Genomic DNA, 13,163 nt, shown 5'->3' on the forward strand with positions numbered 1-13,163 from the left:
TATTATTATTGCCTGGTTAGACCTTAATTCCAAACCCATTTATTCTGTTGCAACTGGGCAATTTCTCTTTCAATGAGATAGTTGTGCAGAAGTAACGACTAAATAACCATTAAAGTTGCCAGCACACACAATGTTTTGTAGAGATTAGCCCCTTTAAACCCTGAGTTAGAGTAGAGCCGAGCAGCCAACACCTGTCTATCCTGACCCCATTCAAGGGCATAAGGGAGCTCACTGGGAATGGATCCCAGAACTACTTGTCTAGCTCCACACTGGTGCTGGCTGAGTATAAATGGAGTAAATTACACATAACAAGATATGTGGCCATGTTTTCAAGGGGATTTAGGCACCTAGTGTGATTTTCAGAAGCACCAAGGAGGCTGGGGTTGGGTGCCTAAATGGTTTTGCAAACTCCATTAGGTTTCTCAATACCTTTAAAACTGCTGCACAGCCACTTTGCAAAAGACCTTACAGCCCTAGTAGACAAGGCAGAGAAAGGGAGGGAGGGGAAACAGAGGCAGAAAGAGGGGAAATGAATGGACCAAGGTCACACAGCAGAGCCCAAGTGTCCCGGCAACAACTGCACCGCACACGTAGAGTAATCGAAACCACATAGTGGTAATGGAGTGCTGCTGCTAGCCCCTTGTTACACGCCGGCAGAAGGGCAGCTGGGAGCTGGTGCCAGAAATCAATTTGAAAGCAGGCTGAAGGCCATTCAGGCCCAGAGCTTGGGGTAGAAAAGTTACAGATGAGTTGCCACTTACGACATAGGGTGAGTCTATGCGATATTGCCCGGCAAAGTGGGAATCAGGCTGTGCTGGCATTTTAGTAGACCAGTTTTGTTGCCAAGCTGTGAGCTTGGAGAGGGACGTTCTTTGAGAGAGGAGTTGGGTTTGGATTGTGCTTTGTTCCATCCTTCGTATTGCATTTTAACAACCTGCACCCTGGGCCAAATGCTCAGGTGCGGTAAAGTGGGGAAGCTCCGTTGAGTTTAAAGGAGCTGACCCAATTCACATTAGTGTGATAACAGAACTGATGGGATCATCAGAGGCGAGGAGCATTAACAGTACCTGGTCATTGCAAGTGATGAGTGCTGAGCACCTTGACATTCATACGAAGAGATGTAAGGAGAAGGGGAATCACTGCAATTCCCTCTGTCACTCTTATCCTGGCCATTGTCCTTCTTATTCCCCCTACAGCCATCACATGGTGTTAGGAAGAAGGAAATGTTCAACCAAACGACAATGACCCAGTTCCTTCTCCTGGGATTCTCTGATATTCGGAAGCTGCAGATTTTGCACTTTGTAGTGTTCCTGGTGATTTACCTGGCAGCCTTGGTGGGAAACCTTCTCATCATCACAGTCATAGTCCTCGATCTCCAACTTCACACCCCTATGTTCTTCTTCCTGATGAATCTGTCCATCCTAGACCTTGGCTCCATCTCCGTCACCATCCCCAAATCTATGGCCAACTCCCTCATGAACACCAGGGTGATTTCTTATCCTGGATGTGTCGCCCAAGTCTTTCTCTTCTTCTTCTTTGCTTCAGCAGATTTTGCCATACTGACCATCATGGCATATGACCGATATGTGGCGATCTGCCAACCACTGCACTATGAAAGAGTGATGAACAGGAGAGCTTGTATCCAAATGGCAACCAGTGCCTGGATCTGTGGTCTTCTCTACTCTGCCCTGCACACCGGGAATACGTTTGTAATAATCTTCTGTGGAGGCAACATGGTGGATCAGTTCTTCTGTGAAATCTCCCAGCTACTCAAGCTCGCCTGCTCTGACACATACCTCAGTGAAGTTGGGGTTATTGTCTTTAGTGTGTGCTTAGTCTTCAGCTGCTTAGTTTTCATAATTGTGTCATATGTTCAGATCTTCAGATCAGTGCTAAGAATCCGCTCTGAGCAGGGCCGGCAAAAAGCCTTCTCCACCTGCCTCCCTCACCTCATTGTGGTCTCCTTGTTCCTTTGTACTGCTACCTTTGCCTACCTGAAACCTACCTCCAGCTCAACCGCAGGTCTGAATCTCATGGTGGGTGTTCTCTATTCTGTGTTGCCACCAATAATGAATCCCATCATCTATAGCATGAGAAACAAGGAGATCAAAGGTGCAGTGAGTAAATGGATAGGTTGGAGGTTACCCACTAAGAGTAAAATGTCCATATTTCTCCTTCAGTAGCAATTTCATTCTGAGTTTCCTTATGAATATAATCAGTTGATGATATTATTGCCTCCATGAGAAAATAGTGTGCAAACTGTTTATGCAGAATTGGGTATTTACACTTGTAAGAGTCCAGAAAAACAAGACTCAGGATAAAAGGATTAACTGTAGGTTTACACCAATCTAAGTAAGAGTGGAATCTGTGTATCATATCCGGCTATCCATCACCATGTTATCTTGCCTATAAAATCAGTAGCCACAGCGTAGTCCGTACTGAGGTCTCTGGCTTGTCTTATTTTGGGGGATTGAGGTGTCAATGTATTTGTTATTTGTGTTTTTGTTTGTATGTTTGCCAGATTTTTCGATTATTTTTGTTCACCTGGTTGGTTGGCGATTTGGTTTTTTCTTTGTTCCAGGAGGTCTTGGAGGTGCAAAGGGGAGATGGTGAGCTTTTGGTTAGGCAGAATTTTCAATGTTTGTGCTTTCTTGAGGTGCTCATATGTCATCTCTCTGATGATGTTTTCCGAGCGAGCTGAAGGTTTGCTCCCTGCAATGATAAAAGGGGGCAAAAGAGGTTTCTGCATGGCTCAGTTCCCACTGAAATGATTGGGTGTGTACTGGGGTATTATTGTATTATTGATGGAAAGTTAGGGACATAAGAACCTCAGCTGGGCCTCTTTTTATTATTTTAACCTAAATGAATATGTAAAAACTGTGTCATTCTTGCTATGGTGGAAAGGCTGAATTGAGGAGAAATTTTTTCCAGAGTTTTCTAAGGAAAACCTGATTCAGATAACAAGGCCAAATTGGGATTCCATGGAAATCACTGTGGTTTAGAACTTCACTTTGAGGACATCAAGATCTCGCCAGTAGCACTACGCACAATGATCCAGATTTGGCTGACAGCACCCTGGAGAAAATGAGTGTGGCAGCGAGGTAAGGGTCAGATTTCCCAACTCAGCTAGACCATCCCCAGTGCAGAGATGACCCATTGACATCACCAGTTTAATAGTGAGGACGTTCTGGCCCAAAGTCTGTGGGCTGCATTCAGTAGGGACATGAAGACCGGTGTAATTTTCTTGTTTGGGGTAATTTTGTTCTAACCTTTGTGACGGGGCAAGGCCAGGTGGCTATAGTAAAATAGTGAGGAACAGGTATCTTAGTCCCAGGCTAAACAAATCCCTGGTACCATGGTAACCAAATGGCAGTTGCTCCAGGTTAATCAAGACACCTGGGGCCAATTAAGATCCTTCTAGAAAGCAATGGCGATAACTAGGATGATTGGGACACCTGAAGCCAATCAAGGGCTGGTTGGAACTAGTTAAAAGCCTCCCAGTTGGTCAGTGAGGTGTGTGTCAGCAGCTGTAGGAGAAAGCTGCGTTGTTGGAGGAAACAAGCAGTACAAAGCCATATCAGGTGCAAGGAAGGAGGCCCTGAGGTAATGGTGAAGGAGATAGTGAGTGGGGGCTGCTGTGGGGAAGTGGCCCAGGGAATTGTACACATCCTATTTCCAAAAAGTCAGCTACCTTAGCTGCTACTATTAGGATCCCTGGGCTGGAGCCCGGAGTAGAGAGCTGGCCTGGGCTCCCCCCATCCTTGATTAATCACTGAGACTGGGAGACAACAGAGACTGTGTGAAGGAGGGTTGCTTCTCCTCACCTCCCTTGCTGGCTTATGATGAAAATGCCTCAGTAGACTGTGACCCTTGTCTCTAGAGAGAGAAGGGCTATGTGGAGGGACACAGTGAGCCTTTGAGGCTAGCGAAATCCGCCAGGAAGCACAGGGTCCACTGAGTCAAGGACAGAACTTTGTCACACCTTGATGTAAGTAGAAAAGTGCCATCACATGCACTGATCTGGTGTTCCATACGCCATCCCATGGCAATCTACTCACCTCCAAGTGAGAAAAGGTCTCAGAAGTTGGCCTGTTGTTAGTACTGGAATACCATCTTTGTGCACGGCTGTGTACACGACATGTATGACAGACAAAAGCAGAGTATGTGATTAGATAGACACAGGAGCGGCGCCAGGGTTTTTGGCGCCCTAGGCGGGGGTCCTTCCGCACTCCCAGTCGTTGGCAATTCTGCGGCTGGGGGGATCCTTCCACGCTCCCGGTCTTCGGGGCACTTTGGCGGCGGGTCCAGGAGCGAGTGAAGGACCCGCCACAGAATTGCCGACGACGACCCAGAGCGCGGAAGGACCCCCCTCCGCCGAATTGCCGCCGAGGGTGGCCTGCCCTCCCAAATCCTGGTGCCCTAGGCAACCACCTAGGTCGCCTAAATGGAAGCACTGGCCCTGGATAGACAGGAAGGACCATTCCTTGTCCTAACACCCAACCTAATTTATTCATAATGACAGATTTCTATTTGATCATGAATTATGTCAGCTAGCTAGATAATGAGTAATCTGTGGAGATGATTGTGCAGATTATTATGCTTCTTTTCCTGTTAATGATTGTCTATGTCCAGATCATAATTTTCTTATAAGTACTCCGTATTAAACATTATTTATGACTACATCTTACTCCATTGCTGATTTACAAACTGTTTATCTTTAAGTATGTGGGGTTTGAACTTCGAGCTGTTTGACTGGATACATTTTTCACATGCTCTGGTTTGTTTCTCTGAACAAATGACAGTGTCACTCTTGGTATCCTTGAAAATCAAGGGGCCAATCGTCAGCTGGTTTAAAGTGTCATAGCTCCAATAAATCTTGGAGAATTTACACCAGCTGAGGATCTGCTCCAAACACTCATGATTATGAATACAAGACTCATTTCCTTTGAATATTCTGTACAGAGGCCCTGATTCCACAGCTGCTTCAGCACATTCTTAAATTTAATCATATGAGTGGCAACACTGAAGATTTAAATTTAAATTCATGATTAAGTCCCTGTTGGAAATGGGTTAGGAATATGGATAGGGTTTAAAGCTAACACCAAACTGGTGTCAAACCCTGATACTGTCTCCATTTCTTTCCTTTTCCAGTCAAATAAAGCCCTAAAATTGATGCATGGGAATTACTCTCCCCTTCTGGGGTCCGGATTATTAACATTAAATAAAAGAACAGGAGTTCTTGTGGCACCTTAGAGACTAAAATTTATTTGGGCATAAGCTTTCGTGGGCTACAGCCCACTTCATTGGATGCACAGAATGGAACATATAGAAAGGAGATATATGTACACATACAGAGAACATGGAAAGGTGGGAGTTGCCCAACCAATTTAAAGAGGCTAATTAAGAGAAATTTTTTTTGCAGTGATAACCATGATGGCCCATTACAGACAGTTTGACAAGAAGGTGTGAGAATGGGGAAATAGCTTCAAAGTGTGTAATGGCTCAGCCATTCCCAGTCTCTATTTGCAAATCAATTTAAGCTCAGCAGTTTCTCGTTAAAGTCTGTTTTTGAAGCTTTTCTGTTGCAAAATTTAAGTCTGTTGCACCTTTAAGTCTGTTACTGAGTGACCACAGGGGTTGAAGTGTTCTCCTACTGGTTTTTGAATGTTATGATTCCTGATGTCAGATTTGTGTCCATTTATTCTTTTGCATAGAGACTTGCCAGCAATGCCCCTCTGCAGGGCGGCTCTAGGGATTTTGCCGCCCCAAGCATGTCAGGCAGGCTGCTTCCGGCGGTTTGCCTGAGGATGGTCCGCTGGTCCCGCGGACCTTCTGCAGGCAAGTTGCCGAAGGCAACCTGCCTGCCGCCCTCGCAACGCTGGTAGAGCACCCCCCGCGACTTGCTGCCCCAAGCACGCGCTTGGCATGCTGGGGCCAGGAGCCACCCCTACCCCTCTGCCATGTACATTGTCCAAACCAGATAGTCTCTTATTTTGCAATGAGCTTCTGTAGAGGCAACATGGTGGATCAGTTCTTCTGTGAAATGCCTGAGCTGCTCAAGCTTGCCTGCTCTGATATGTACCTCAGGGAAGTTGAGTTATTCATCCTGAGTGCTTGCTTAGACTTAAGCTGTTTTGTTTTTATAATTGTGACATATGTTCAGATCTTCACCACTGTGCTGAGAATCCCCCCTGAGTAGGACCAGCATAAAGCCTTCTCCACCTGCATCACTCATCTCATTGTGGTCTCCTTGTTTGTTTCCACTGGCATCTTTGTCTACCTGAAACCCACCTCCAGCTCAACATCAGTTCTGGATCTCATGGTGGCCTTTCTCTACTCTGTGCTGCCACCAGTGAGGAATCCCATCATCTACAGCATGAGGAACAAGGAGATCAAAGCTGCCCTGAGGAAACTGACTGGGTAGAGGTTATTCACCAAGAATAAAATGTCCATATTTCTCTTATAAACATCATTTTATCCATGTTTCTTTACAACTACAATCAATTGATGACATTTTCCCCAATAAGAATATGGTGTGTGATTTTTTTTTAATGCAAAATGTTATATTTAAAGTGGTAAATCCAGGGTAACTCCACAAAGTCCATGAAGTTATTCTAGGTTTACATCACTATAAGAAAGATGAATATCTATATGTTTCCTGCTTTTATACCGCCACCCCTTGCCATGCTATCTGAGTGCCTTCCACATAAAATACCCAGTGGATTTCATGCAGTGTCTGGTTCTTCTGCTTTTCTGTGGTCAACACTTTGTTTGTGGTCTGATGGCTTTTGGGTTTTCTGTTCACTTGTGTGGCAGACTGAGATTTGACAGCATCAGATCATGATCTCTGTGTTTCACTATGTGTGGAAATATTGGCACAGCGACTGCACCAGCCTGGGTTTGCTCAATAGAAGCCTATTGCTCTTTATTCATTGCAGCTCTTCTACCTGAGAAAGGTGCATGTTACCTCACTGAAGGACCATCGCTCAGAGCCATCAGGAGTGAACTTTGATTGCCTTTCACCTACATGCCCTGCTGCATGGAATAAAGGTTTTGCTGTATAGGAAGTCTGCAAGTGGGGGTTGGGGGAGCATGACTGGTGGGCCTGGAAGTCTCACTTTTAGCACATGATCCTTATACAGTGGACCAAGTTATGTGGTCAACTGACTCAGGCTCACAGAGCTCACGCTACAGGGCTAGACATTCCCACTTGGGCTCCAAAACCCGGCAAAGGGGAGATGCGTCTCCAAGCCCGACTGGGACCATCTATACTGCTATTTTTAGCCCTGTAGTGCAGACTCAGGCTAAGGTGAACAAGTTTTCTCTCTCTTCCTTATGACACCTTTTAGATACCTGAAAACTGCTATCATGTCCCCTCTCAGTCTTCTCTTTTCCAAACTAAACAAACCCAATTCTTTCAGCCTTCCTTCATAGGTCAGGTTCTCTAGACCTTTAATCATTCTTGTTGCTCTTCTCTGGACCCTCTCCTATTTCTCCACATTTTTCTTGAAATGTGGTGCCCAGAACAGGACACAATACTCCAGCTGAGGCCTAACCAGCGCAGAGTAGAGCGGAAGAAGGACTTCTCGTGTCTTGTTTACAACACACCTGTTAATGCATCCCAGAATCACGTTCACTTTTTTTTTTGCAACAGTATCACACTGTTGACTCATATTTAGCTTGTGGTCCACTATAACCCCTAGATCCCTTTCTGCCGTACTCCTTCCTAGACAGTCTCTTCCCATTCTGTATGTGTGAAACTGATTGTTCCTTCCTAAGTAGAGCACTTTGCACTTGTCTATTAAACTTCATCCAGTTTACCTCAGACTATTTCTCCAATTTGTCTAGATCATTTTGAATTATGACCCTGTCCTCCAAAGCAGTTGCAATCCCTACCAGTTTGGTATCATCTGCAAATGTAATAAGCGTACTTTCTATGCCAACATCTAAGTCGTTGATGAAGATATTGAACAAAGCTGGTCCCAAAACAGACCCCTGCAGAACCCCACTTGTTATACCTTTCCAGCAGGATTGGGAACCATTAATAACTACTCTCTGAGTATGGTTATCCAACCAGTTATGCACCCACCTTATAGTAGCCCCATCTAAGGTGTATTTGCCTAGTTTACTGATAAGAATATCATGTGAGATCAAATCAAATGCCTTACTAAAGTCTAGGTATACCACATCCACCACTTCTCCCTTATCCACAAGGCTCGTTATCCTATCAAAGAAAGCTATCAGATTGGTTTGACATGATTTGTTTTTTACAAATCCATGCTGGCTATTCCCTATCACCTTACCACCTTCCAAGTGTTTGCAGATGATTTCCTTAATTACTTGCTCCAGTATCTTCCCTGGCACAGAAGTTAAACTAACTGGTCTGTAGTTTCCTGGGTTGTTTTTATTTCCCTTTTTATAGATGGGCTCTATATTTGCCCTTTTCCAGTCTTCTGGAATCTCTCCCGTCTCCCATGACTTTCCAAAGATAATAGCTAGAGGCTCAGATACCTCCTCTATTAGCTCCTTGAGTATTGTAGGATGCATTTCATCAGGCCCTGGTGACTTGCAGGCATCTAACTTTTCTAAGTGATTTTTAACTTGTTCTTTTTCTATTTTATCCTCTAAACCTATCCCCTTCCCATAAGCATTCACTATTTCAGGCATTCCTTCTGACTTCTCGGTGAAGACCGAAACAAAGAAGTCATTAAGCATCTCTGCCATTTCCAAGTTTCCTGTTACTGTTTCTCCCTCCTCACTGAGCAGTGGGCCTACCCTGTCCTTGGTCTTCCTCTTGCTTCTAATGTATTGAGAAAAAGTCTTCTTGTTTCCCTTTATTCCCATAGCTAGTTTGAGCTCATTTTGTGCCTTTGCCTTTCTAATCTTGCCCCTGCATTCCTGTGTTGTTTGCCTATATTCATCCTTTGTAATCTGTCCTAGTTTCCATTTTTTATATGACTCATTTTTATTTTTTAGATCATGCAAGATCTCGTGGATAAGCCAAGGTGGTCTTTTGCCACATTTTCTATCTTTCCTACCCAGCAGAATAGCTTGCTCTTGGGCCCTTAATAGTGTCCCTTTGAAAAACTGCCAACTCTCCTCAGTTGTTATTCCCCTCAGTCTTGATTCTCATGGGACCTTACATATCAGTTCTGAGCTTACCAAAATTCGCCTTCCTGAAATCCATTGTCTCTACTTTGCTGGACTCCCTTCTACCATTTCTTAGAATTGCAAACTCTATGATTTCATGATCACTTTCACCCAAGCTGCCTTCTACTTTCAGATTCTCAACGAGTTCCTTCCTATTTGTTAAAATCAAGTCTAGAACAGCTTCCCCCCAGTAGCTTTTTCAATCTTCTGAAATAAAAAGTTGTCTGCAATGCAGTCCAAGAACTTATTAGATAGTCTGTGCCCCGAGGTGTTATTTTCCCAACATATATCTGGATAGCTGAAGTCCCCCATCATCACCAAATCTTGGGCTTTGGATGAGTTTGTTAGTTGTTTAAAAAAAGCCTCATTCACCTCTTCCACCTGGTTAGTGGCCTGTAGTAGACTCCTAGCATGACATCACCCTTGTTTTTTATCCCTTTTAGCCTAACCCAGAGACTCTCAGCACTTCTGTCTCCTGTGTCCATCTCCACCTCAGTCCAAGTGTGTACATTATTAATATATAAGGCAACACCTCCTCCCTTTTCCCCGCCTATCCTTCCTGAGCAAACTATACCCATCCACACCAACATTCCAATCATGTGTATTATCCCACCAAGTTTCAGTGATGCCAACAATGTCATAGTTGTATTTATTTATTAGCACTTCCAGTTCTTCCTGCTTATTACCCATACTTCTCTCATTTGTATATAGGCATCTAAGATACTGGCTTGATCTTGCATCCTAGTTTTGCCCTGACCCTCCTTTCTCTCTGCCATTATAGCCCATGCTTTTTTTTATTTCTGACCCATCTCCCAGGTCTCCATGTTCCCCACTTACCTGTGGGCTTTGCTCACCTGTCCCCGTTGAATCTAGTTTAAAGCCCTCCTCATAAGGTTAGCCACTCTGTGTCCAAATAGGGATCGTTCCCCTCCTCAAAAGGTGAATGCCATCTCTGCCTAGCAGTCCTTCCTGGAATAGCATCCAGTGGTCGAGGAAGCCAAAGCCCTCCTGGCAACACCATCTTCGCAGACAGGCATTCACATCCGTGATGCACCTGTCTCTGCCTGGGCCTCACCATTGACAGGAAGGATCAAAGAGAATACCACCTGCGCTCCAAACTCCTTCACCCGTACTCAAATGAGTTCTGCAACCGTATGTTACTAGCTTGGGACTCTCTTCTAAATTTCTTCTCATCTTGGATACATTCACAGCATTGTCCATGACCAAGCTGCGTACTAGACATTTGAATTTTTTCCCACTGTTTGTTACAGCTTTTACTGCTACTTCTTGTAAGTGTTGCCTGATTTAAGAGGTTAATAAAATAGATTTGGATAGTACAGGTTTTAGGCTCGCCAGTCTGTTTGATCAGAAGATAAAGTTCTTGTCCTGAATCAGGCTTCATAGAATTTACAAAGGACCCTCGAGGGTATGACAGGAAGCTCACACTGAGACAGATATAGCCGTAAAGACATTAAAAAAAATGAAGTAATAATTAAATGGTAAATAATTAGAGTTACAATGTTACAGTTGTATGACTGCTATTCAGAAGGTACATATGGTATTATGGTATTTGTGGAAGGGTTCGGCCAAGTTCATCCCTCTCTGGGGGGGGGGGTGTGGAACCAGACCATCTCGCTACGTCTGTCGGGTTATCTCGGGGGAACTAGCCTGGCCATGGGGTTTCACACTGCGGCAACGGTAGAGACCAACAAACAGCTCAATTCCGCAGACCTAGGCCCTAGTTCAGTGCAGGGCAGAGATTCTGGCTCAGGCCCTTATACAGGGGCTGAGCAAACAAATGGGTTCAGGAGGCCCAGGCCCTGGCTTCATAGGGCCTGGGAGAGGGGGAGACGGCTGCCCACACATTGGGTGTCAGGGGGGACGCAGGGCCTCCCACTCCACGGCGTCTCAGCCCGGGGCCCTAGCAGCGGCAGAAGACCATTCCCTGACCCCTCTGCCACTATTCTAGTTCTGTGGCATTCCCCAGCACTCTCTTGGGATGCCTTCTGCAGAGTGTATCCCCAGAGTAGCAGGTCACTCTCAGGCGCATGGCTCCTTGGGATGAACTGGTGTTGGGGCACAGATCCTTCTGTCCAGAACACAGCAGCTCCCCAACATAGTCCCAAATGAAGGACCTGGCTTGAACGCACAGCTGAGAAGTCAAATGCTGGGTTGTACACTTGCATGTACTGGAGTTGGGAATCCAATCAAGAGATTCTATCTAGAGACAGCCTCCCCCCAGCCCCGTCTCCAACACGACAAGTGAGCCCCTATTTTCCTGGAGTATGATGGGAGATGTGGTGGGACTCTAAAGCCCACCCCAACAACCCAGCTTCTCCCCCTGTCTTTAGTCGGTGCCACTCTCAGTGTTTCAGATACTCTGTGGTGGCCTTGGGGGGTCCAAACTGATCGTCAAAGACTGGGCACCAGCTGGGCACTGCTGCGGAGAAGCTCATGGTGCTGGGATCCTGGCTGGGCACTGCTGCGGGGAAGCTTACGGTGCTGGGGTCCCGGCTGGGCACTGCTGTGGAGAAGCTCACGGCGCTGGGATCCTGGCTGGGCACTGCTGCAGGGAAACTCACAGTACTGGGGTCCCGGCTGGGCGGTGCTGGGGTCCCAGCTGGGCACTGCTGGGGGAAGCTCACAGTGCAGGAGTTCCACAGTTGATTTTGAAATATATTGTCAGGACAGTAAACCCAGGCAAAGTTCCCTTTTTTGTCAGGGTACATGAACTCTGCATCCTCAGGTTCATTTGCTTTCTCGATTGGCTGGTCCCTTTACCTTAGATGCAGATGTACCGCTGAGGTTCTTGGCCTGCAGACTCGCTGTCTGGAACGGCTCATCACCATGGGTCCCTGCCTCAGGTCAGCTTGTCACAAAGAGGGCAGACACCTGTAGTGGGTTAGTGATGGGCCCTCCCCTGCTGGCTCTGTGGGAGGCCACTCCGCCTCACCACACACCCCAACTAGTGGTTGGTTCTATAATTAGATTTCACCAAGCCAGCAACCAATATGGACTCCTGGATTACTATACTAGCCTTATCATGGAGTCATAGGACACACCCCTTAGGGGCTCCAGTCTATCTTGCCAGTCAGCCAAACTGGAATTTGGTAATTACACCGAAAATGCACATCACATTCAGGTTGCTTCCAGGTCCAAGATACCAGTCACTTAACCCAGATCATACACCAAAAACAACCCCTGTAGCCAATCCTGTGATAAACTAGCTAAAGGTTTATTAACTAGGAAAAAAGAATGAGAGAGTTATTGCAAGAAAACATTTACACGCCAATGAGTTACCATCTAAACCCAAAGAGTGACAGATTGTAGTGATCTGTCAATTCAAAGGGTCTTTCAGGGCAGCCCTAGGAGACAGCCTTATAGTCCTGCACTTAGGACAGAAGAATCCCATGCACTGCTACATACTAGGGACTGAGTGGCTAGGCAGCTGTTCTGCAGAAAAGGACCTAGCGGTTACTGTGGATGAGACGCTGGACATGAGTCAACAATGTGCCCTTGTTGCCAAGAAGGCTAACAGCATTTTGGGCTGTACAAGTAGGGGCATTGCCAGCAGATCGAGGGACATGATCATTCCCCTCTATTCGATATTAGTGAGGCCTCATCTGGAGTACTGTGTCCAGTTTTGGGCCCCACACTACAAGAAAGATGTGGAAAAATTGGAAAGAGTCCAGTGGAGGGCAACAAAAATGATTAGGGGGCTGGAGCACATGACTTATGAGGAGAGGCTGAGGGAACTGGGATTGTTTAGTCTGCAGAAGAGAAGAATGAGGGGGGATTTGATAGCTGCTTTCAACGACCTGAAAGCGGGTTCCAAGGAGGATGGATCTAGGCTGTTCTCAGTGGTAGCAGGTGACAGAACAAGGCGTACTGGTCTCAAGTTGCAGTGGGGGAGGTTTAAGTTGGATATTAGGAAAAACTTTTTCCCTAGGAGGGTGGTGAAGCACTGAAATGGGTTACCTAGGGAGGTGGTAGAATCTCCTTCCTTAGAGGTT

The 13,163-nt window shown here is 45.9% G+C and overlaps 1 protein-coding gene across 1 annotated transcript; it reads left to right on the plus strand.

Moving 5' to 3' along the window:
• The first annotated feature begins 1,241 nt into the window (after window positions 1-1,241).
• LOC115638348 (olfactory receptor 14J1-like) lies at window positions 1,242-6,424 on the plus strand. Its single transcript, XM_030539954.1, has 2 exons — window positions 1,242-2,022; window positions 6,309-6,424. Exons 1-2 carry the CDS (start codon window positions 1,242-1,244, stop codon window positions 6,422-6,424), a joined length of 897 nt encoding a protein of 298 aa, XP_030395814.1.
• Window positions 6,425-13,163: the final 6,739 nt, after the last annotated feature.

Source organism: Gopherus evgoodei, chromosome 21 (assembly GCF_007399415.2).
Source record: "Gopherus evgoodei ecotype Sinaloan lineage chromosome 21, rGopEvg1_v1.p, whole genome shotgun sequence".
NCBI lineage: Eukaryota > Metazoa > Chordata > Testudines > Testudinidae > Gopherus > Gopherus evgoodei.